Source organism: Scyliorhinus torazame, chromosome 3, assembly GCF_047496885.1.
Source record: "Scyliorhinus torazame isolate Kashiwa2021f chromosome 3, sScyTor2.1, whole genome shotgun sequence".
Taxonomy (NCBI): Eukaryota; Metazoa; Chordata; class Chondrichthyes; order Carcharhiniformes; family Scyliorhinidae; genus Scyliorhinus; species Scyliorhinus torazame.
In genome coordinates, this window is record NC_092709.1 from 297,371,305 (window position 1) to 297,396,922 (window position 25,618).

Consider the following 25,618-nt stretch of genomic DNA (forward strand, 5'->3'; position numbering starts at 1 on the left):
CAAATTCAAAGATGCCAGACAATGCTTGGAATGCGACCAAATGCACGTGATTAAATCTTTACAGATCCAGAGATGGGGTAACCCCAGGTTAAAGAGGTGCGAATTGTGTCAAGCCAGGACAGTTTGACAGGATGGGAAGTACGGGAAAGGGAGCTTGCCAGGATGGGAAGTATCGCGAAAGGGAGCTTGCCAGGATGGGAAGTATCGCGAAAGGGAGCTTGCCAGGATGGGAAGTATCGCGAGAGGGAGTTTGCCAGGATGGGAAGTATCGCGAGAGGGAGCTTGCCAGGATGGGAAGTGTCGCGCGCGAGATGAACCCTGCGATTTGTGGTCCCGTGAGCCTTTGCTCTCTCTTTCCATGTTGGCCGCCGGAGGTGAGTATGAGCTGCAAATGGTCCGGGGGTAAATACCGATAAGTGATCTGCTCCCAATCTCAGGCATCCGAGCTCCAGATACTGCATCTTCACAATAAATAGTTCCACAGCTCGATAAACAACGTTATCCGCTCGATATTATAGCCTTTGGGATCAATTTTTAATGTAAAGGATTAAAAGCTGTCGACTCCGAGCGCGTTACAAAATGGCAGCCCGGCTGGGCCCGGGACGGAGTCGCAGTGAACAGGCTTCATGTTGGGAGTGTTTCAATGTTGAGTTTCATTCCATGTTTACGTAGCGATACTGCCGGGGTTGTGGGCCTGAAGGGGCCAATTTTAACCCTGTAAAATCTACTTTACATATCCTTGATTGTCGATTCGTTTAGAGTGATGGGGTTTTGGAGATGGGTGTTTTAAGGGGGTCGGTTAACCCAGTTGTCCTGGCGGCTGGTTCTGCGATATTCTGATGGGGAGCGACGCCGACAGCCCCGATTCAATGCCCCTACCGGCTGAGGCCCAACCTGGCCCTAAGATTGTTCTAAAAGACAACCTTTAAATGAGGCTCTATCAGTAATGTGGTAGCAATGATGACTTTCTTAGGACACCTTTGGAATAATCATGAAAATGTACTACTATTCTGAGCTTCCACGTTTGAGTCTTTGCCGAATTGCAGACCCCATCTCCTGACGTTTTTCAAGTTGATGGGTGCATTAGTAATTCTGAAACACGATGAAAATAGTTCCACTCCTGATGTAGGGCCTAAACATTAGTGCAACATAGGTTGCATAATTTTATATTTCTAACCTGGTGGAATATTATTTAATGAACTTTAATTTACTTTGCCTTGCTTCCCAGTTCTCTGAAAATGGTCCGCTATTCGTTAGATCCAGAGAACCCCACCAAATGTAAGTAACTGTTTACTTTAATAAGTCTTGACTTGAGCGGGTAATTCAACTGGCTCACCTGACTTTGTATTCTCCACAGCATGCAAGGCAAGGGGTTCCAACTTGCGAGTACATTTCAAGGTAAGACTTACCCGATTTCAACTTTTATGATAAAAGTGGTAAGGTATAAATAAGGGGGGTATAATCAGAATGAAATTAACCTACACAAAGTCAATGGTAAGACATTTGTATGTTAATTTAGGGAAGGTGGACTGGATTTTAAATACTCCTTGAGATTTGATGCAATCGTCTATAATCATTTTAAAGTTCTCATTCTTGTTTTCCATGGCCTCTCCCATCCCTATCTGCTATCTTACAGCTACACAAATTGTTTTATTGTTTTGACTTCAGCTTCCAAAGGCCTAATCCATGTAGTTTCCTTCCGAAACACACTCTTTTTGCCCCTATTTAAGGCAATCCTAAAGCAAATAAATTGGTCAAAGCCCTAACTCCCCATATTCTGCAGCACAGTGGGCAAAAATGTGGCAGGTGGAGTTTAACTTGGATAAGTGTGAGGTCATGCATTTTGGTTGAAAAAATGGAAAGGCAACTTATTATCTAAATGAAAATCGCTTATTGTCACAAGTAGGCTTCAAATGAAGTTACTGTGAAAAGCCCCTAGTCGCCACATTCCGGCGCCTGTTCGGGGAGGCTGTTACGGGAATCTAACCGTGCTGCTGGGTCTGCTTTCAAAGCCAGCGATTTAGCCCGGTGCTAAACAGCCCGGGGAGAGACTTCGGGGTGCTCCAATGCAGAGGCAGGTTCAACAGATAATAAGGAAAGCAAATGGAATGTTGGCATTTATAGCTGAAGGAATTGAGTGTAAAGGTAAGGAAGTGTTGCAACTATACATGGCATTGGTAAGACTGCACCTGGCGTATTGTGCACAGTTTAATTGAGGGAAGATGTAGTGGCATTGGAGACAGTTCAGAGGAGGTTCATTAGACTAATTCCAGAGATATAGAATTTACAGTGCAGAAGGAGGCCATTCGGCCCATCGAGTCTGCACCGTCTCTTGGAAAGAGCACCCTACCCAAGGTCCACACCTCCACCCTATCCCCATAACCCAACACTAAGGGCAATTTTGGACAATATGGGCAATTTAGCATGGCCAATCCACCTAACCCGCACATCTTTGGACTGTGGGAGGAAACCGGAGCGCACACTGGGAGGATGTGCAGACTCCGCACAGACAGTGACCCAAGCCGGAATCAAACCTGGGACCCTGGAGCTGTGAAGCATTTGTGCTATCCACAATGCTACCGTGCTGCCCCAATGCCCATATGGGGTTTGTCGTATGGGGAGAGATTGAATAGTTTAGGCCAATACTCCTAGAGTTTAGAAGAATGAGGGAGATCTAATTTAGGTATACAAGACGCTAAAAAGTATGGATAAAGTAGACGTGGAGTTGATGCTTCCTCTTATGGGGCATTCTAAAACGATAGAATTAAGAGGTGGCAAATTTAAAACATATTTGGGCAGCACGGTAGCATTGTGGATAGCACAATTGCTTCACAGCTCCAGGGTCCCAGGTTCGATTCCCGGCTGGGTCACTGTCCGTGCGGAGTCTGCACATCCTCCCCGTGTGTGCGTGGGTTTCCTCCGGGTGCTCCGGTTTCCTCCCACAGTCCAACGATGTGCAGGTTAGGTGGATTGGCCATGCTAAATTGCCCTTGGTGTCCGAAATTGCCCTTAGTGTTGGGTTATGGGGATAGGGTGGAGGTGTTGACCTTGGGTTGGGTGCTCTTTCCAAGAGCTGGTGCAGACTTGATGGGCCGAATGGCCTCCTGCGCTGTAAATTCTATGATATTTGAGGGGGAAATACTTCTCGCAAAGAGTTGTGAATCGGAATTCGTTACTGCAGAGTGGGGTGGATGCAGGACGGTGGAGTTCCAGGATGGCATCAGCCATTATCACATTGAGGGTGTTGGGCTCGGGAGGCTAAATTGTCTACTCCCGCTCCTCGGTCATGTGTTCTAGGGAGTAGATGCTCTGGCTGATTTCGCAATCCAGCTCTTGGTCTAACATTGTAGGTAGCAGATGAGAAACATATCAGCCATGATAGAATGGCAGAGCAGACCCGAATGGCCTAAATCTGCTCCTATATCTTATGAAGAAGGCCCGTCATATATATGTGCCTCGGCAGTCATGCACTTGTATTCTGATCCCATTTTCCAGCACTTGGCCCGTAGCCTTGTCTGCTTTGATATGTCAAGTGTTGTCTAAATGCTTCGAGTGAATGACTTAATGTCAAATCTTTGCAGTGTAATGCTCTTGCGAATTGCCTTGGGTTGATTTATTATGTAAAAGTAAAGTTGCCATAGTCCCATGTGACCATCGGCTGCTTTCCCCTTTGAGGGCGAGAGCTAACTGGTGGTGATTTAACCTGAGGATCACCATACCTCAGGCGAGGGGCAAGGTTGAGACGGCGAGGCCTTCATTAATAACTTCAGTCAGGGGATTGGACCCGTGCTGTTGACCTTACTCTTTATCACAAGCTAGCCGACTGAGTTAAACCATTTATTTATTATGTAATAAGGCTATATGAAAGGCAGAACTGGATAGATTGTTGGTGAGTATGAGGTGAAGGTTATCAGGCATGCAGCAAGTTGACGTCAAAACTTCGAGCTGGTTTAGCTCACTGGGCTAGATAGCTGGTTTAGAACATAACATAAGAACTAGGAGCAGGAGTAGGCCATCTGGCCCCTCGAGCCTGCTCCGCCATTCAATGAGATCATGGCTGATCTTTTGTGGACTCAGCTCCACTTTCCGGCCCGAACACCATAACCCTTAATCCCTTTATTCTTCAAAAAACTATCTATCTTTATCTTAAAGTAGAAGTTTGTGATGCAGAACAAGGCCAGGGGTGACTAGGGGCTTTTAACAGTAACTTCATACTTGTGACAATAAAAGGTTATTATTATCTTGTTGAATGGCAGAGTAGACTAGAGTAGCCACCACCTCCTAATTCATGTGTTGAGACAAAGTCCCACTATGGTGAAATTGAATTGAACATGTCTGATAGTTTATGGGCTAACATTAGTACAGTTCAAAACTAAAGTTTAAAAAGGGACCCTATTTGTTTCAATACCGTTTGCCTAATCGCACCACTCTGAATTTTATTCTATCATTGCGTTGTTTGATTTATAATGTTTTGCTGTGGACAAGTATGGGGACGTCTTTCCCATGTCCAACTTCACATCACATGATTGGCCTTAACGTCCTTTGGACAACTGGACAAGAGAGTAAATAGTGCTTTTCCATTCCATTGACGGCTTTGGAGTGTTCATGAAAAAATATTTGAATGCCCTGCCTGACTGATTTAATCTGTACCAAAAATGTTCCATTCCTAGAATACTCGTGAGACTGCCCAGACCATCAAAGGCATGCACATCCGCAAAGCAACCAAGTTCCTGAAGGATGTTGTAATCAAGAGGCAGTGTGTCCCTTTCCGCCGATACAATGGTGGAGTTGGCAGGTGTGCACAAGTGAGTTTGAAGTTGAAGTGAATCACGTGTGTGATAATTTTGCCTTAATTTCCTGCTTCCCGTCTAGAGAATCTCATTGGTGCAAATTTCGGTAAGCTTGCATCACTGGCTTAGTGAAAACTGCACCAATAAACAGAATTGGTTTGCATATATTGCAACTTTCTCTCGGGTACCAGGGAAATTTGTTTAAAACAATGTTTTGTACTTGTGGCTTCCCTGAATGTGGTTGCGGTGATGAGCATCTTAGGACACCTTTGGAATAATCATGAAAACAATTAAATATCTGAGCTTCCACATTTTGGGCTTTATGGGGGATTAAAACAAATTTATTTTTCCTGGGACTGTCTGGTTTGTGGGTCATCTGGTAGCTGGGCTTTCCATTGAAGTGATTGCTGTATAGTTGACCAAGATTGTGGCTCGATTTGGGTGTCCCGTTTTCCCCATCAAGAGCCAATATTTTATAATTTGCCTGATGTGATATGTGGAATGAATTAATGTTTGCTTTTATTGTAAAGGCTAAGGCTTGGCGATGGACACAAGGTCGTTGGCCTAAAAAGAGCGCAGAATTTCTGTTGCACATGCTAAAGAATGCAGAAAGCAATGCTGAACTCAAGGTATGTGGCACTGATCGTTACTGGAGCTCCAAAAGGAGTTACTTGTGTTTTTGGAGAATTGTTAAACATTGAGTTCTAGAATGACTGAGTGAAGTCAGCTAGGGTATTGGATCTGGATGATCCTTTATTTCAATATGACGTGAGTTTGAAATGTGGTGTGGTTACAATGATGACAGTTTTAGGACACCTTTGGATTATACATGAAAACAATATATTCTGAGTGACCACATCTTTATCTCTGTCTTGGATCGACCGCAAGATTTTGCCGTTGCGCAATACAAAGATTCCATCTTCTGTTTTAAATGCGTCTTTGGTGTCGCTGGCATTTACTGTCCTGGGAAAATGCAGTGGGTCCTCTGCCTCCACTGTCTTTTATGTGGATGGTGCATTGTGTCAATAGTATGCACTACAGCTAAGATGCATCTGTCATAGAATGGGTGAATGTTCCAGCGACTGAATAAGGTGCTGAGAAAGCACACTGCTTTCTCCTGCAGCTGCAAGCATCCGACAGATGTTTCTTGTGTGGTGTAATTTCAAAAATGGGTGTAGGTGGTAATTTTAACACTGCTTGGCTAAAGCTATTATACAAACCTTCTTGCTACGAGTTTAGCTTTTTCCCCCACCCAATAAAGGTGAAAAGGCGGTAACGGTTTGTATTTCAACATTTCCATCAGGCAAGATCAAGGAATTGCAGAACTGTTGTGGTGTGGGAGGAGGTCATTTGGCACATTGTGTCTGCGCTGACTTTGAGTGAGAACCTGTCCAGACCCTTGTGATTTTGACAACCTCTATCAAATTGCCCTTTGTGTCCCAAAAATTGGGGGTTATTGGATTACGGGGATGGGGTAGATACGTGGGCTTTCGTAGGATGCTCTTTGTAAGGGCTGGTGCAGACTCGATGGGCCGAATGGCATCCTTCTGCACTGTAAATTCAATGATTCTAGTCGTTTGCATTAGCAGTTACTTATCGTGCGGTGTTCTGATGTCATTTTTCTCCACATTTGCCTGCCCCTCTCCGTGCTGTTTCTCGTTCTAAAGCTGCTCTCCCTTCCCCCGCACTTTTAACTGGCCAAGTTGTGTGCTTATTTGTAGTGAAGTATTGATGCAGTAAGAACGGTCCTTGATACTGCCATTTGCTGTAGATTTGTAAATTGTAGGAAACAAGTGGGCAATTGATTAGGTTGGACTGTTAGAATTTGACCACTGGAATGATCACATTGGATGTGGATAATGGTGCTGGTTTAAAGTAATTCCTTTGTTTTTACAGGGTCTGGATGTGGATTCCTTAGTGATTGAGCACATTCAAGTGAACAAGGCACCCAAGATGCGCCGGCGAACCTACCGTGCCCATGGCCGTATCAACCCATACATGAGCTCACCATGCCACATAGAGATGATCCTCACTGAGAAGGAGCAGATTGTTCCAAAACCAGAGGAGGAGGTTGTTCAGAAGAAAAAGGTGATCTTTTGTTTCCTCCCACTGAATTATGAGATGTCCGATCACTGGGGTCTTTAGCATTTTGAGCATTTCCATACACCTTTGTCCTCCTTAATTCACATCAAAATTACAAAAGGAAAAATACTGCTGGTGCCGAAGATCTGAAATAAAAACAAAAATGCTGGAAATACTCGGCCGCTGTAATTTCTGAAATGTGTAGTTGCAGTGATGACACACTTAGGACACCTTTGGATGTTAACCATGAAAACAAACCAATTATAATCTGAGCAACTACATTCAGCGCCACTTCCTACTCGGTACAATTTTGCACTTGGTAAATTCAACATCCTTGTGTTTAAGTGCACAACCCCGATGGGCTGTTCAATAATAAAATCTCAGTTGGAATAATTTATAAGTCCTTGGGTTGAGTTGTTTTAAGTTGCTTGATTTTTGCATGGTAACACTGCAGTGATTTTTGTTTTCTTGATTTTTTTTGTTAGGTTTCCCAGAAGAAGCTGAAGAAACAAAAACTTATGGCACGGGATTAAATCTTGCTAATTTTGCAGGAACTTCTGTACATACAATAAACTATTTGAAACCACTGTTGGAACTTGACTGGTGTTTGTTCCGTTCCTGCCTTCAGAAATGCGTTTCCAATCTGTCCGAGTACTGAAGAAAATAGTTGGGGGAGGGATTCTAGTAGAAGGTTTGGAGGCTCCAAGAGGTAGGCAGTTATCCATTTTAATGGGGTATGAAGGAGACTAGACTTTTCTAAGGGTTCAGATAAGTTTTTAAAAATGGAGAGAAACCTCGAGTGCAGAGGGGCCTGGGTGTCCTCGTGCATGGATTGCAGAATAGTATGCAGATACAGCAGGTGATGAGGAAGACAAATTAAATTTTAGCCTTTTATAGCTAAAGGAATAGAGTATAAAAGTAGGGAAGTGTTGCGACTGTACAAGACACCTGGAGTAGTGCAGTTTTGGTCCTCATATTTGAGGAGGGATGTAGTTACATTGGAGGCAGATCAGAGGAGGCTCACTAGGTTGATTCCAGAGATGAGTTTGTCTTATGAAGAGAGATTGAGCAGTTGAGGCCTATAATAATAATCGCTTATTATCACAAGTAGGCTTCAATGAAGTTACTGTGAAAAGCCCTTAGTCGCCACATTCCGGCACCTGTTCGGGGAGGCCGTATACCCTCAAGTTTAAAAGAATCCGAGGATATCTAATGAGGTATATAAAATGAGAAAAGGTATTGACAACGTAGACCTGTGGGGCAATTTAGAATCAGAGGACAAAGTTTTGGGATAAGTGGTAGCAGATTTAAAACATGATTGCTTCTCTCGCAGGGAGAATTCACCACCTTGAGTGCAGTGGATGTCAGGACTTTGAGGCCATAGATTCATAGAATTTACAGTGCAGAAGGAGGCCATTCGGCCCGTCGAGTCTGCACCGGCTCTTGGAAAGAGCACCCTACCCACGGTCAACACCTCCACCCTATCCCAGTAACCCCACCCAAGGGCAATTTATCATGGCCAATCCACCTGACCCGCACATCAACTGTGGGAGCACCCGGAGGAAACCCACGCACACTGGGAGGATGTGCAGACTCCGCAGACAGTGACCCAAGCCGGAATCGAACCTGGGACCCTAGAGCTGTGAAGCAATTGTGCTATCCACAGTGCTGCCCTTTAGATGTTTTACTTCGTAATTGAAGGGTTGTGGAGAACAGACAGGACAGTGAAGTGGAGGACTTCCGGGTGCGGCGATGACCAGCTGAGTCGCACGTTTCGGCAGCTCCCTGTGAAACGGACTTTTGGGCTCTTGATAGGAGCCCCAACGGCAATTTTAACGGCTGAAAACACCGTGCGGTAAACCAGAAGGGTGTTCCCCCTGGACACGGATGGAAAAAGGAGAGGAAAGTGGCCGGATTGCAGCGGATCCTTTGGAACAACGGCAAGGAAGGCAAGCAGAAACCAAGATGGCGTCGGAAGGTGGCAGTTTCATATGGGGCCCTGAACAACAAGAGTTTTTGAAACGCTGCGTGGGGGAGATAAAAAAGGAAATGAAGAAAGAGTTGTTGGCCCCGATATTACAGGCGATTGAAGGGCTGAAAGAGGAACAAAAGACCCAGGAGCAGGAGCTTCGGGTCGTGAAGGCGAAAGCAGCAGAGAATGAAAACGATATACAGGGCCTGGTGGTGAAGTCGGAGATACAGGAGGCACACCAGAAACGATCTGTGGAGAGGTTGGAGGCACTGGAAAATAACGCAAGGAGGAACAACTTGAGGATTCTTGGCCTTCCTGAAGGTGTGGAGGGGGCGGACGTCGGGGCATATGTGAGCACGATGCTGCACTCGTTAATGGGAGCGGAGGCCCCGACGGGTCCGTTGGAGGTGGAGGGAGCATACCGAGTTATGGTGCGAGGATCGAGAGCAGGAGAAGCTCCCAGAGCCATAGTGGTGAGATTTCTCCGTTTTAAGGATGGAGAAATGGTCCTTAGATGGGCGAAGAAAACTCGGTGTAGTAAATGGGAGAACGCGGTGATCCGCGTCTATCAAGATTGGAGTGCGGAGGTGGCGAGAAGGAGGGCGAGCTTTAATCGGGCCACAGCGGTACTTCACAAAAAAAAGATAAAGTTTGGAATGCTGCAACCGGCAAGACTGTGGGTCACATATCAAGGGAGGCACCACTACTTTGAGACGGCGGATGAAGCGTGGACTTTTATTGTAGAAGAAAAATTGGAATGATTGGACTACGAAAATGAACGTTTGGACAAAGTGGTGGGACGAGTGGGGGGGGGGGGCGCGAAGAGGGATTGTATGATTAATCCTGCGGTATGGTAACTTTTCTTTCTCCCACATGTGGTGATGGGGGGAGGTGGGGAGGGAGAGGAGATGGGGCGTTGGCCATGGGAGGCGGGGCCGAGGGAGAGGCGCGGGCTTGGTTCCCGCGCTATGATAATTATGGCGGGAATAGAGAAGCAGGAAGGAGGAGGCGCCGCACGGGGCGAGCCGTGATCACGGGGGGAAGCCGAGGTCAGCCAGAGTTTGCTGACTTCTGGGAGCAACATGGGGGGAGTAATTACGCTAGCGGGGGGGGGGAATTACTGGGTTGCTGCTGCTGGGGAAAGGGGGGAGTGGGTACGGGAAAGGATGGGCGGGGGGGCACCGTCTGGGAGAAATACAGCTGCGTGGGAACTGGGCGAGAAGCTGGAAAAAGATGATGGCTAACCGGCAAGGGGGGGGTGGGAAGCCCCCCAACTCGGCTGATCACGTGGAACGTGAGGGGGCTTAACGGGCCGATAAAGAGGGCACGAGTACTCGCACACCTTAAGAAACTTAAAGCAGATGTGGTCATGTTACAGGAAACGCACCTGAAACTGATAGATCAGGTTAGGTTGCGCAAAGGATGGGTAGGGCAGGTGTTCCATTCGGGGCTGGATGCGAAAAACAGGGGGGTGGCTATATTAGTGGGGAAGCGGGTAATGTTCGAGGCAAAGACTATAGTGGCGGATAACGGGGGCAGATACGTGATGGTGAGTGGCAAATTACAGGGAGAGATGGTGTTGGTAAACGTGTATGCCCCGAATTGGGACGATGCCAATTTTATGAGGCGAATGCTAGGACGCATCCCAGACCTAGAGACCGGAAAGCTGATAATGGGGGGAGACTTTAACACGGTGTTGGAACCAAGGCTGGATAGGTCGAAGTCCAGGACTGGTAGGAGGCCGGCAGCAGCCAAGGTGCTTAAGGATTTTATGGAGCAGATGGGAGGGATGGACCCGTGGAGATTCAGTAGACCTAGGAGTAAGGAGTTCTCGTTTTTCTCCTATGTCCATAAAGTCTATTAACGCATAGACTTTTTTGTGTTGGGTAGGGCATTGATCCCGAGGGTGAGGGGAACGGAATATACGGCTATAGCCATTTCGGATCATGCCCCACACTGGGTAGACTTGGAGATAGGGGAGGAAACAAGAGGGCGTCCACCCTGGAGAATGGACATGGGACTAATGGCGGATGAGGGGGTGTGCTTAAGGGTGAGGGGATGCATTGAAAAGTACTTGGAACTCAATGACAATGGGGAGGTTCAGGTGGGAGTGGTCTGGGAGGCGTTGAAGGCGGTGGTTAGGGGGGAGCTGATATCAATAAGGACACATAAAGGGAAGCAGGAGAGTAAGGAACGGGAGCGGTTGTTGCAAGAACTTTTGAGGGTGGACAGACAGTATGCGGAAGCACCGGAGGAGGGACTGTATAGGGAAAGGCAAAGGCTGCATGTGGAATTTGACTTGCTGACCACAGGCACTGCAGAGGCACAATGGAGGAAGGCGCAGGGTGTACAGTATGAATATGGAGAGAAGGCGAGCAGATTGCTGGCACACCAATTGAGGAAAAGGGGAGCAGCGAGGGAAATAGGGGGGATGAGAGACGAAGATGGAGAGACGGAGCGGGGAGCGGAGAGAGTGAATGAAGTGTTTAAGACATTTTATAAAAAATTGTATGAAGCTCAACCCCCGGATGGGAGGGAGAGAATGATGGAGTTTTTGGATCGGCTGGAAATTCCCAAGGTGGAAGAGCAGGAAAGGATGGGATTGGGAGCACAGATCACGGTAGAAGAAGTGGTGAAAGGAATTAGGAACATGCAGACGGGAAAGGCCCCAGGACCGGACGGATTCCCAGTTGAATTTTACAGAAAATATTTGGACTTGCTCGCCCCGCTACTGACGAGGACCTTTAACGAGGCAAAGGAAAGGGGACAACTGCCCCCGACTATGTCAGAAGCAACGATATCGCTTCTTTTAAAGAAGGAAAAGGATCCGCTACAATGCGGGTCCTACAGACCAATCTCCCTCCTCAATGTAGATGCCAAGGTCTTGGCCAAGGTAATGGCAATGAGAATAGAGGAATGTATCCCGGGGGTGGTTCATGAGGACCAAACTGGGTTTGTGAAGGGGAGACAGCTGAACACGAACATACGGAGGTTGTTAGGGGTAATGATGATGGCCCCACCAGAGGGTGAAACGGAGATAGTAGTGGCGATGGATGCCGAGAAAGCATTTGATAGAGTGGAGTGGGATTATCTGTGGGAGGTGTTGAGAAGATTTGGGTTCGGAGAGGGGTATGTTAGATGGGTGCAGCTGTTGTATAGGGCCCCAGTGGCGAGTGTGGTCACGAATGGACGGGGATCGGCATATTTTCGGCTCCATAGAGGGACAAGGCAGGGATGTCCTCTGTCCCCATTACTGTTTGCACTGGCGATTGAGCCCCTGGCGATAGCGCTGAGAGGTTCCAAGGGATGGAGGGGAATACTTAGGGGAGGTGAAGAACACCGGGTATCTTTATATGCGGATGATCTGCTACTATATGTGGCGGATCCAGCGGAGGGGATGCCAGAAATAATGCGGATACTTGGGGAGTTTGGGGATTTTTCAGGGTATAAATTGAACATGGGGAAGAGTGAGCTGTTTGTGGTGCATCCAGGGGAGCAGAGTAGAGAAATAGAAGACCTACCGTTGAGGAAGGTAACAAGAGACTTTCGTTACCTGGGGATCCAGATAGCTAAGAATTGGGGCACATTGCACAGGCTAAATTTGACGCGGTTGGTGGAACAGATGGAGGAAGATTTCAAGAGATGGGATATGGTAGCATTGTCAATGGCAGGGAGGGTGCAGGCGGTTAAGATGGTGGTCCTCCCGAGATTCCTCTTTGTGTTTCAGTGTCTCCCGGTGGTGATCACGAAGGCTTTTTTCAAAAGGATAGAAAAGAGTATCATGGGTTTTGTTTGGGCCGGGAAGACTCCGAGAGTGAGGAAGGGATTCTTACAGCGTAGTAGGGATAGGGGGGGGCTGGCACTACCGAGCCTAAGTGAGTATTATTGGGCCGCTAATATTTCAATGGTGAGTAAGTGGATGGGAGAGGAGGAAGGAGCGGCGTGGAAGAGATTAGAGAGGGCGTCCTGTAGGGGGACCAGCCTGCAGGCTATGGTGACAGCCCCATTGCCGTTCTCACCAAGGAACTATACCACGAGTCCGGTGGTGGTAGCTACACTGAAGATTTGGGGACAGTGGAGACGACATAGGGGAAAGACCGGAGCACTGGGGGGGTCCCCGATAAGAAACAACCATAGGTTTGCCCCGGGGGGAATGGATGGGGGATATGGAATGTGGCAAAGAGCAGGTATAACGCAATTGAAAGATCTATTTGTGGATGGGAAGTTTGAGAGTCTGGGAGCGCTGACCGAGAAATATGGGTTGCCCCAAGGGAATGCATTCAGGTACATGCAATTGAGGGCTTTTGCGAGGCAACAGGTGAGGGAATTCCCGCAGCTCCCGACACAAGAGGTGCAGGACAGAGTCATCTCAAAGAAATGGGTGGGGGACGGTAAGGTGTCGGATATATATAGGGAAATGAGAGACGAAGGGGAGACTATGATGGACGAACTAAAAGGGAAATGGGAAGAAGAGCTAGGGGAGGAGATTGAGGAGGGGATGTGGGCAGATGCCCTAAACAGGGTAAACTCGTCGTCCTCGTGCGCCAGGCTAAGCCTGATTCAGTTTAAGGTATTACACAGGGCACATATGACTGGAACACGGCTCAGTAAATTTTTTGGGGTGGAGGATAGGTGTGCGAGGTGCTCGAGAAGCCCAGCGAATCATACCCATATGTTTTGGTCATGCCCGGCACTACAGGGGTTTTGGATGGGGGTGACAAAGGTGCTTTCGAAAGTAGGAGTCCGGGTCGAACCAAGCTGGGGGTTGGCTATATTTGGGGTTGCACAAGAGCCGGGAGTGCAGGAGGCGAAAGAGGCCGATGTTTTGGCCTTTGCGTCCCTAGTAGCCCGGCGCAGAATATTGCTAATGTGGAAAGAAGCCAAGCCCCCGGGGGTGGAGACCTGGATAAATTATATGGCGGGGTTCATAAAGTTAGAGCGGATTAAGTTCGTCCTAAGGGGGTCGGCTCAAGGGTTTACTAGGCGGTGGCAACCGTTCGTCGAATATCTTGCGGAAAGATAGATAGGGGAGAACAAAGAAGGCAGCAGCAGCGGCCCAGGACTTGGGGGGGGGGGGGGGTGGAGGGATGGGGGGGGGGGGTGGGTGGCGGGTGGCCTGAGACAAGGCAGTTGCCAATTAGGGCTAGTTTTTATTTTTTGTTATTTAATATTTATTTATTTGTTGTTGTTTTTGTTTAAATTTAAAAAGGTCATTATTATCTGTATTGTTACAATGTTGTGTAAAGGATGCACAATGTACTGTGTTGGTTGACCAAAAATTTTCAATAAAATATTATTTTTTAAAAAAAGGACAGTGAAGTGGAGGCCGAGATGTGACCAGCAATGATTGTATTGAATGGCAGAGCAGACTCGGGCTGAATTGTCTTCTGGTCACGGGTTGTGGATAGTGCTGATTCGGCCAGTATTAATTGCCCTTCAGTTGAATGGCTAATTAGGCCATTTATTAGTCAACACATTGCTGTGGATCTGAAGTTGCAAACCAGATAAAGATGGCAGGGGCCATCAGTGATCATCAATGGTGTTTTGAATTTTAGTCTGGTGATAATAGCACTGCACCACCACCTTCCCACGTGACTTCAAAGCATTTGTATCTCACTACAGATGACCGTGCCTTTACAGGAAGAATGTGATCACACCAGTGTGTAGAAACCAGGATATTGCTGGAATGAAGAATTTTAACTGAGAAACAATAAGCTGTGTTTGTTTTCTTTGAAATGGAGATGGTTGAGGGCAATTTAATTGATGAAGTATTTGTGATGTGGAGATGCCGGCGTTGGACTGGGGTGAGCGCAGTAAGAAGTCTTGCAACACCAGGTTAAAGTCCAACAGGTTTGTTTCAAATCACTAGCTTTCGGAGCACTGCTCCTTCCTCGGGTGAATGAAGAGATATGTTCCAGAAACATATTAGACAAATTCAAAGATGCAAGACAATGCTTAGAATGCGAGCATTTGCAGTTAATTAAGTGTTTACATATCCAGAGATAGGGGTGACCCCAGGTTAAAGAGGTGTGAATTGTCTCAAGCCAGGACAGTTGGTAGGATTTCACAAGCCCAGGCCAGATGGTGGGGGGTGAATGTAATGCGACAAGGGGCTGGTTTAGCACGGCTAAAGAGCTGGCTTTAAAATCAGACCAAGGCAGGCAGGCAGCATAGTTCAATTCCCGTACCAGCCTCCCAGAACAGGCACCGCAATGCGGCGACTAGGGGCTTTTCACAGCAACTTCATTTGAAGCCTACTTATAACAAGCTATTTTCATTTCATTTCACTGTTTCTAGGGCAGCACGGCAACATTGTGGATAGCACAATTGCTTCACAGCTCCAGGGTCCTGGGTTCGATTCCCGGCTCGGGTCACTGTCTGTGCGGAGCCTCCCCGTGTGTGCGTGGGTTTCCTCCGGGTGCTCCGGTTTCCTCCCACAGTCCAAAGATGTGCGGGTTAGGTGGATTGGCCATGCTAAATTGCCCTTAGTGTCCAAAATTGCCCTTAGTGTTGGGTGGGGTTACTGGGTTATGGGGATGGTGTGGACCTTGGGTAGGGTGCTCTTTCCAAGAGCCGGTGCAGACTTGATGGGCCGAATGGCCTCCTTCTGCACTGTAAATGTTCCCCAACTGGAAGGGAACATTCCTGCCTGGTGGTGGTTGCACGATGTCCGTTCATTCGTTGTCGCAGCGTCTGCATGGTCTCGCCAATGTACCACGCTTTGGGGCATCCTTTCCTGCAGCGTATGAGGTAGACGATGTTGTCGTGCGACTCAGCCAACGTTGTCTACCTCATACGCTGCAGGAAAGGATGTCCCAAAGCGTGGTACATTGGTGAGACCATGCAGACGCTGCGACAACGAATGAACGGACATCGCGCGGCCATCACCAGGCAGGAATGTTCCCTTCCAGTCGGGGAACACTTCAGCAGTCAAGGGCATTCAGCCTCTGATCTCCGGGTAAGCGATTTCCAAGGCGGCCTTCAGGACGTGCGACAACTCAGAATCGCCAAGCAGAAACTTATAGCCAAGTTCCGCCCATATGAGTGCGACCTCAACTGGGACCTGGGATTTGTGTCGCATTACGTTCACCCCCCCCCCCCCCACCATCTGGCCTGGGCTTGTGAAATCCTACCAACTGTCCTGGCTTGAGACAATTCACACCTCTTTAACCTGGGGTTACCCCTATCTCTGGATATGTAAACACTTAATTAACTGCAAATGCTCGCATTCTAAGCATTGTCTTGCATCTTTGAATTTGTCTATATAACCTGAGGTAGGAGCAGTGCTCCGAAAGCTCGTGTTTGAAACTAACCTGTTGTAAGACTTTTAGTATTTGGTATTGATAGTTCATGGAGGTCTGCCGGTGCTGTTCAAGCTATATACCTATTTGTCTCAGTGGCTATGGTCCCTCATGTACTGTGGCTAATTATCGTTGGAAGAATTGGAGCGAGATTTAATCATTTGCTTTCCACCCGGAGGGTAGTGGCGTTCTGAACCTCGTTGCCTGAAAGGTGGGACCAACACTTGGATATGCATTGCAGACCAAGAGCTGGAAGGTGGAGTTATACTGGATACCATTTCTTGGGGCCAATGGACCTAAACATTCCTTCATTCATGCCATTTAAATCTTCAGCCTTGAATCTGATATATTCCTGGCAGGTCTCCCCATTCTGCCCTCTGTAAACTTGAGGTCATCCAAAACTTTGCTGCCCACATCTTAAACGTCTAAGCCCTGTGTTCATTGACTTACTGGTCTGGTCAAGCAACCTGTTTTTAAAATTCTCACTTGTTTTCAAATCCCTCCGTGGCCTCACACTCTATTTCTGTAATGTCCAGCTCCACAACTCTTATTTAATTCCAGTATCTTGAGCATCCCTATTTAAGGCTTTCCTTAAAATCTACCGCTACCAAACTTTGGTCACTTGACATCTCCGTGTGGCTTGGTGTCATGTTTTTAGAATACTGCAACACCATGGGCTATTACATTGTAAGGGCTATAAAAATACAAGCTGCATAGCCATGCACTTACCTGAGATCCACTGCAACGGTCACTCAAGATAGCTGCAGACAGGGTAAATTATCTGTGTTCCAAAAAACAATTAAAAGTCACTCCTGTGCCATAAATGTTTCAAACTGGAAATCCTGGTGAGTCGATTTGTTCACTTGTAAATGGGTGGTGGGAGATGGACATTCTGCCCTGCGTGGACATCTTCCTACATGCCACTCTCACGCGATTTGACCTACAAACGGTGTGGCCACAGCTATGCACCAGTAGTTACATGGAGCCACTGGTGAGTATCCAAGACCATGTGGATTATCCATATAGCTATGTTGTCTGCTGTCTGTACAATAATTGGTGAATGGTTACAGAACAGGAGGCCATTCAGCCTGCAAGGGCTTTTCTCTTCAGGTAGCACTGTCACGTGAGAGTACCTTTAAGAAATGGATGTTTAAGCAATGTACCTTTAAGAAAACAGTGATGTCAGAGAGTGGGTGGAGCTGAGCTTAGTTCAGCCATTTTGTAGTTTCAGTTTTGAGGAAAAGAACTTGGGGAGTGTCTGTTTTGCAGTGAGCTGGATCTGCTGTGATCTCTGCCTTGAAAGACTATCTGGATTATTTAAGACCATAAGACATAGGAGCGGAAGTAAGGCCATTTGGCCCATCGAGTCCACTCCACCATTCAATCATGGCTGATTTCAACTCCATTTACCCGCTCTCTCTCCATAGCCCTTAATTCCTTGAGAAATCAAGAATTTATCAACTTCTGTCTTAAAGACACTCAATGTCCCGGCCTCCACCGCCCTCTGTGGCAATGAATTCCACAGACCCACCACTCTCTGGCTGAAGAAATTCCTCCTCATCTCTGTTCTAAAGTGACTCCCTTTTATTCTAAGGCTGTGCCCCCGGGTCCTAGTCTCCCCTGCTAATGGAAACAACTTCCCTACATCCACCCTATCTAAGCCATTCATTATCTTGTAAGTTTCTATTAGATCTCCCCTCAACCTCCTAAACTCCAATGAATATAATCCCAGGATCCTCAGACGTTCATTGTATGTTAGGCCTACCATTCCTGGGATCATCCGTGTGAATCTCCGCTGGACCCGCTCCAGTGCCAGTATGTCCTTCCTGAGGTGTGGGGCCCAAAATTGCTCACAGTATTCTAAATGGCGCCTAACTAATGCTTTATAAAACTTCAGAAGTACATCCCTGCTTTTATATTCCAATCCTCTTGAGATAAATGACAACATTGCATTTGCTTTCTTAATTACGGACTCAACCTGCAAGTTTACCTTTAGAGAATCCTGGACTAGGACACCCAAGTCCCTTTGCACTTCAGCATTATGAATTTTGTCACCGTTTAGAAAATAGTCCATGCCTCTATTCTTTTTTCCAAAGTGCAAGACCTCGCACTTGCCCACGTTGAATTTCATCAGCCATTTCTTGGACCACTCTCCTAAACTGTCTAAATCTTTCTGCAGCCTCCCCACCTCCTCCATACTACCTGCCCCTCCACCTACCTTTGTATCATCGGCAAACTTAGCCAGAATGCCCCCAGTCCCATCATCTAGATCGGTAATATATAAAGAGAACAGCTGTGGCCCCAACACTAAACCCTGCGGGACACCACTCGTCACCGGTTGCCATTCTGAAAAAGTACCTTTTATCCCAACTTTCTGCCTGACAGCCAATCGTCAATCCATGTTAGTACCTTGCCTCGAATACCATGGGCCCTTATTTTACTCAGCAGTCTCCCTTGAGGCACCTTATCAAAGGCTTTTTGGAAGTCAAGATAGATAACATCCATTGGCTCTCCTTGGTCTAACCTATTTGTTATCTCTTCAAAGAACTCTAACAGGTTTGTCAGGCACAACCTCCCCTTATTAAATCCTAATCCGACCCTGCACTTCCAAGAATTTAGAAATCTCATCCTTAACAATGGATTCTATAATCTTGCCAACAACCGAGGTTAGGCTAATTGGCCTATAATTTTCCATCTTTTTCCTTGTTCCCTTCTTGAACAGGGGGGTTACAACAGCAATTTTCCAATCCTCTGGGACTTTCCCTGACTCCAGTAACTTTTGAAAGATCATAACTAACGCCTCCACTATTTCTTCAGCTATCTCCTTTAGAGCTCTAGGATGTAGCCCATCTGGGCCTGGAGATTTATCAATTTTTAGACCTCTTAGTTTCTCTAGCACTTTCTCCTTTGTGATGGCTACCATATTCAACTCTGCCCCCTGACTCTCCTGAATTGTTGGGATATTACTCATGTCTTCTACTGTGAAGACTGACGCAAAGTACTTATTTAGTTCCTCAGCTATTTCCTTGTCTCCCATCACTAGATTACCAGCGTCATTTTGGAGCGGCCCAATGTCTACTTTTGCCTCCTGTTTGTTTTTAATGTATTTAAAGAAACTTTTCTATCATTCCTAATGTTACTGGCTAGCCTACCTTCATATTTGATCCTCTCTTTCCTTATTTCTCTCTTTGTTATCCTCTGTTTGTTTTTGTAGATTTCCCAATCTTCTGACTTCCCACTACTCTTTGCCACATTATAGGCTTTCTCTTTTGCTTTGATGCATTCCCTAACTTCCTTTGGGTAATTTAAACTCATAATAGTAAAGCCTTTAACTTGATGTGTTTCGGTTTAAAGGTGTTAAGTCTTGGATGTTGAAAGGAATAATTGGATTATTTAGTGTTGTAATATTGTCGGGGTTATCTTTGAAGTAAGGGGTGTTAAGAGATCCAATGTTTATTTAAGAGGTTAAGTTGAGTTCATGGAATAAACATTGTGTTGTGTTTAAAAACCCATGTGTCCATAATTGTAATATCTCACCTGGAGAACAAGCTGTGTGCTCGGGAAAGCAACAATAGTGTGAAAGGGAGAGGTTGGTTGAACTCATGATACATTTTGGGGGTTCTGAAAACGCCTCTCCCATAACAATTGGGGGCTCGAGGGGGATAAAAGTCAAACTCTTGGATTGGCTTTTGTGAACTTGAAGACAGTGAAGGTTTGTTGCTTTTCCGGTGTGGTATTTTAGTTTAAGTGGGGAGAGTGTTGTGGACAATGGCTCTTTTCAGAGGCTCAGAAGTTTTTTGGGGTGGAGAATGTCACACGTAGTACCTTACGGACAGAGACGAAAAGCAGACTGTTAGATTTGGCAAAAACATTGCAGTTAACATTACCTGACAAAATGCAAAAAGACGAGGTAATTATGGCAGTGGTTAAGCATTTAAAGTTGCCTAAGATAGAGTTTGACTCATGGGAAATGGCAAAAATTCAGTTGCAAATTAAACAAATGGAACATGAGAAAGAGTTATGCGGCTTGAATATGAAAGAGAGCGTAAAAAGAGAGGGAGAGGAAAAAGAAAAGGAGAGAGAAGAAAGGAGAAAAGAAAGAATAGCCCTAGCAGAACAAAAAGAAAGGGAGATACAGATCAGGGAAAAAGATAAAGAGAGGGAGTTTGAACTTCAGAAAATGGCCATGAAACATGAAAGTCAGTTAAAATTGGCAGACGTAAAGGGAAACGTACAGTTGGAGGATAGTGATGAGGATAGTGAGAAAGTGCGTCATAGTCGAAGGCTTGGTGGGAATCTATTTAAATATGTCCAAGGTTTGCCGAGAAGGAAGTGGAAGCCTTTTTCATTTCATTTGAGAAGGTAGCTAAACAAATGAAATGGCCACAGGACATGTGGGTATTACTGATTCAAACAAAGCTGGTAGGTAGAGCTCGTGAAGTGTTTGCATCACTACCGGAGGAGGTATCTGGAACGTATGAGGAGGTAAGAAATCCATCTTAAGTGCATATGAGCTAGTTAGTGCCTGAAGCTCACAGACAAAGGTTTAGAAATTTAAGGAAAGAATTTGGTCAAACATACATGGAGTTTGAAAGGCTCAAACAGAGTAATTTTGATCGGTGGATAAGGGCTTTGAAAATAGACCAAACTTATGAAGCTCTCAGAGAAATTATACTTTTGGAGGAGTTTAAAAATTCAATTCCTAATGTAGTGAGAACTCATGTGGAAGAACAGAGGGTTAAAACTGCGAGATTAGCAGCAGAAATTGCAGATGATTATGAATTAGTTCATAAATCAAAGATTGGTTTCCAACATCAGTTTCAGCCGGTGAGGGATAGAAACTGGGGACATGAGAAATACTCAAGTGGTAAAGGTAAAGGTGACCTGATGGGAGACAATAAAAAGAGTGTACCTCAGATTAAAAAAGAAATCCAGGAGGGTGGAAAAGAAATGAAAAGTTTCAAATGTTTTCACTGTAGTAAACTAGGCCATGTAAAGTCACAGTGTTGGTGATTGAAGAAAATCACTGGGAAGGCTGATATGGTAAAACAGGATAAGACAGTGGGATTTGTTACAGTGGTAAAGGAAAGCCCAAGAGAAGCAAAGGAGGTGCAAACAATTGTACAGCCTGTTCAAGAAGTAATTGTTCAGAAGGTGCCAGATGTCTTTACAGAATTTATTTGTGTGGGTAAAGTTTACTTGTGTATCAGGAGGAGCAGGTAAAGTAGTCACAATTTTAAGAGATACCGGGTCTAGTCAATCTTTAATGGTAAGAGATGAGGAATTATGTAGTTTGGAAAGAATGTTGCCAGAAAAGGTGGTGATATGTGGAATTCAGGGTGAGAGGAGTAGTGTTCCATTATATAGGGTAAGGTTGGAAAGTCCAGTGAAGAGTGGTGAAGTGGTCGTAGGAGTAATAGATAAACTATCTTGTCCAGGAATACAGTTTATCTTGGGTAATGATATAGCTGGATCGCAGGTGGGAGTGATGCGTACTGTGGTTGATAAGTCAGTGGAAAATCAGACATCTGAAGCGTTGAAGGACGAATATCCTGGGATTTTTCCAGATTGTGTTGCAACAAGGTCGCAAAGTCACAGGTTGAGACAAGAGGAGAAATCAAAGGGTGAAGGTGAAATTGAAATGCAATTATCAGAAACAATTTTTGATCAGATGGTTGAAAAAGAACAAGAACAGGTGGAGGATGAGGTGGATATTTTTAGTTCAGGAAAATTGGCGGAGTTACAACAGAAAGATGTAGAAATAAAACTGATATATCAGAAAGCATATACGGAAGAGGAATCTGAGAGTATACCAGAGTGTTATTACCGTAAAAGTGATGTCTTGATGAGAAAATGGAGACCTGTACACATGCAGGTGGATGAAAAGTGGGCAGAAGTTCATCAAGTAGTATTGCCGGTAGGGTATAGAAAGGAGGTTTGCGAGTTGCACATGAGGTACCAGTGGGAGGTCATTTGGGAATAAGGAAAACTTGAGCTAAAATCCAGAAACATTTTTATTGGCCTGGACTACATAAAGATGTAGTTAAATTTTGTCAATCATGTCACACATGTCAAGTGTCAGGGAAACCTCAAGCAGTGATAAAACCAGCGCCCTCAATACCCATTCCAGCATTTGAGGAACCTTTTACAAGGGTCCTAATCGATTGCGTAGGACCGCTTCCTGAAACAAAAAGTGGGAATCAATATCTTTTGACTATAATGGATGTGTCTACTAGGTTTCCAGAGGCCATTCCAGTACGTAATATTACAGCTAAAAGGATTGTGGAGGAGTTACTTAAATTCTTTACTAGATATGGACTACGCACAGATTCAATCGGATCAAGGAACGAATTTTACTTCAAAGTTATTCAAAGAAGTTATGGATAGCTTAGCAATAAAACAATTTAAATCAACTGCATACCATCCAGAGTCGCAGGGAGCGTTAGAAAGGTGGCATCAGACATTAAAGACAATGTTGAGGGCGCCTTGTCAAGATTATCCAGAGGATTGGGATAAAGGAATTCCATTCGTATTGTTTGCAATTAGGGATGCACCTAATGAGGCTACCAAATTTAGTCCTTTTGAACTAATTTTTGGTCAAGAGGTAAGAGGACCACTTAAATTGATTAAGGAAAAATTGGTGGGTGAGAAATTGGAAATTACATTATAGGATTACGTGTCAAATTTTAGGGAACGATTAAATAGAGCAGGTGAATTGGCTAGACAACATTTGAAAGTTGCACAAAATGTGATGAAACGGGTAGCGGACCACAAATCCAAAGTTCGTAGTTTTGTCAGTGGGGATAAAGTTTTAGTGTTGTTACCAGTGGTAGATGAGCCTTTAAAAGCTAGGTTTTGTGGACCGTGTCAGATTGAAAGGAAATTAAGTGAGGTGAATTATGTGGTAAAAATACCAGATGGAAGGAAGACTCACCGAGTGTGTCATGTGCATATGTTTAAAAGGTATATTGAAAGGGAAGGAGAGAAAAAGGAGGTTTTAATGATTCTAACTCAAAGTGACGAACTAAATCCAGATGACTGTGAATTTGACATACCTCAAATTAAATTGGAAAATGAGGATGTTCTTAAAAATTGGGATGAATTGTTAAGTTACCTTCCAGAGGAAAAACAAACTGACCTGAAAGAGTTATTAATATCACATGGGCAAGTTTGTAGAGATAAATTGGGAAGTATTAAAATAGCTATACATGATGTAGATGTGGGAAATGCTGTTCCGATCAAACAACATCCATATAGACTTAACCCTTTAAAATTGGCACAGGTTAACAGGGAGATTGAGAGCATGCTGAAGAATGGCATAATTGAAGTGGGTTGCAGCCAATGGAGCTCACCCATAGTGATGGTACCTAAACCAGACGGTACCCAACGGTTGTGTGTGGACTTTCGAAAGGTGAATTCAGTTACAAGAACGGACTCTTATCCTATCCCACATTTGGAGGATTGCATTGAGAAAGTGGGACAATCCGCTTTTATTTCCAAATTGGATTTACTGAAAGGTTACTGGCAAGTACCTTTATCTGAAAGGGCGAAGGAGATTTCAGCTTTTGTGACTCCAGATGGTATATACCAGTTCAAAGTGATGCCATTTGGCATAAAAAACGCCCAAGCAACATTTCAACGGTTAACTAACAAATTCATTTCAGGATTACCCAATTGTGCGGTATACATCGACGATCTGGTAGTTTTCAGCCAGACATGGAAAGAACATTTAAAACATCTGATGGAGTTATTCGATCGACTTCAGGAGGCGGGTTTGGTGATAAACCTAGCCAAAAGTGAATTTGGAAAAGCCCAAGTCACTTTCCTTGTCCATACAATCGGACAGGGTCGACTGGTCCCACGGGATGTGAAAACGAAAGTTATTGGGGAGTTTCCGATACCCTCGACACGATGGGAAATAATGCGATTTCTTGGTCTGAGTGGATTTTACCGGAAATTTGTACCAAATTTTAGCAGTGTGGTCGCTCCACTGACAGACTTGCTCAAGAAGCGTAACAAATTCCAGTGGACAGCGGAGTGTCAACAGGCATTTGACGGCCTGAAGGCTGTGTTAACCACTGCTCCTGTGTTAGTCATCCCAAACCCTTCAAAGTGGCTGTTGATGTGGGCGTAGGTGCAGTGATTCTACAAGACGACGACGAAGGGCTAGAGCAGCCGGTTGGTTATTTTTCAAAGAAATTGAATTCTCACCAGAAAAAGTATTTGACGATTGAGCAGGAGACTTTGAGTTTGGTGCTGGCTTTGCAACATTTTCATATTTATGTGACCAGCAATCCATCTATCTGACACCATTATATATACTGATCATAATCCGTGGACGTTTTTGGAGCGATTCCGGAATAACAATGCAAGGCTGTTTCGCTAGAGTTTATTGTTACAGCCATTTAATTTAAAATTAGTACATGTGTCAGGACGGGAAAATGTGATAGCCGATGCTTTGTCACGAATGTGATCAATTGAGAAGGTTTTCGGTTGGAGGAATAAGAACAAAGAAAAATGGACTATATTATTATACCTGTTTGCGTGTGGTTTTCTTTAAACAAAAAGGTATATTTACTGTGTGCACTTCTTAATGGATGGTGCAAAAGTGAAAAATGAAACCATTTTGAAGTTGATGGTTTTCTTTTTTTTTCTTGGGGGGGGGGGGAATGTGTCATGTGTGAGTACCTTTAAGAAATGGATGTTTAAGCCATGTACCTTTAAGAAAATAGTGATGTCAGAGAGTGGGTGGAGCTGAGCTCAGTTCAGCCATTTTGTAGTTTCAGTTTTGAGGAAAAGAGCTTGGGGAGTGTCTGTTTTGCAGTGAGCTGGATCTGCTGTGATCTCTGCCATTAAAGACTATCTCTGGATCATTTGGGTGATTTAAACTCGTAATAGTAAAGCCTTTAACTTGATGTGTTTCTGTTTAAAGGTGTTAAATCTTGGATGTTGAAAGGAATAGCTGAAGGATTATTTAGTATTGTAATATTGTTGGGGTTATCTTCGAAGTAAGGGGTGTTAAGAGATCCAATGTTTATTTAAGAGGTTAAGTTGAATTCATGGAATAAACATTGTGTTGTGTTTAAAAACCCACGTGTCCATAATTGTAATATCACAGGGAAGGGGGATAGACGAGCTACCGCTGAAGAGGGCGGAAAGGAGCTTTCGGTACCTAGGGATCCAAGTAGCTAGAAGTTGGGGGGGCCTGCACAAGCTCAATTTGACGTGGTTGGTGGAGCAGATGGAGGAGGATTTTAAAAGATAGGATATGCTACCACTCTCACTAGCGGGTAGTGTGCAGTCGGTCAAAATGACGGTCCTCCCGAGGTTTCTCTTTGTGTTCCAGTGCCTTCCCATTATGATCCCCAAGGCCTTTTTCAAATGGGTAAGTAGGAGCATCATGGGTTTTGTGTGGGCGAATAATACCCCGAGGGTGAAGAGTGTGTTTCTGGAGCATAGCAGGGACGGGGGGG

General features: G+C 45.2%; 1 protein-coding gene and 4 non-coding genes across 5 annotated transcripts; all 5 read left to right on the forward strand.

The window, feature by feature from the left end:
• The first annotated feature begins 355 nt into the window (after positions 1-355).
• Positions 356-7,458, forward strand: rpl17 (ribosomal protein L17). Its single transcript, XM_072497430.1, has 7 exons — positions 356-374; positions 1,229-1,278; positions 1,358-1,398; positions 4,671-4,805; positions 5,321-5,419; positions 6,687-6,878; positions 7,358-7,458. Exons 2-7 carry the CDS (start codon positions 1,239-1,241, stop codon positions 7,403-7,405), a joined length of 555 nt encoding a protein of 184 aa, XP_072353531.1. The 5' UTR covers positions 356-374; positions 1,229-1,238; the 3' UTR covers positions 7,406-7,458.
• Positions 953-1,019, forward strand: LOC140409707 (small nucleolar RNA SNORD58). Its single transcript, XR_011940493.1, has one exon. It is a non-coding gene; the product is annotated as a small nucleolar RNA SNORD58 (small nucleolar RNA).
• Positions 5,032-5,097, forward strand: LOC140409710 (small nucleolar RNA SNORD58). The gene has a single exon (XR_011940495.1). It is a non-coding gene; the product is annotated as a small nucleolar RNA SNORD58 (small nucleolar RNA).
• LOC140409711 (small nucleolar RNA SNORD58) lies at positions 5,581-5,644 on the forward strand. The gene has a single exon (XR_011940496.1). It is a non-coding gene; the product is annotated as a small nucleolar RNA SNORD58 (small nucleolar RNA).
• LOC140409708 (small nucleolar RNA SNORD58) lies at positions 7,078-7,149 on the forward strand. The gene has a single exon (XR_011940494.1). It is a non-coding gene; the product is annotated as a small nucleolar RNA SNORD58 (small nucleolar RNA).
• Positions 7,459-25,618: the final 18,160 nt, after the last annotated feature.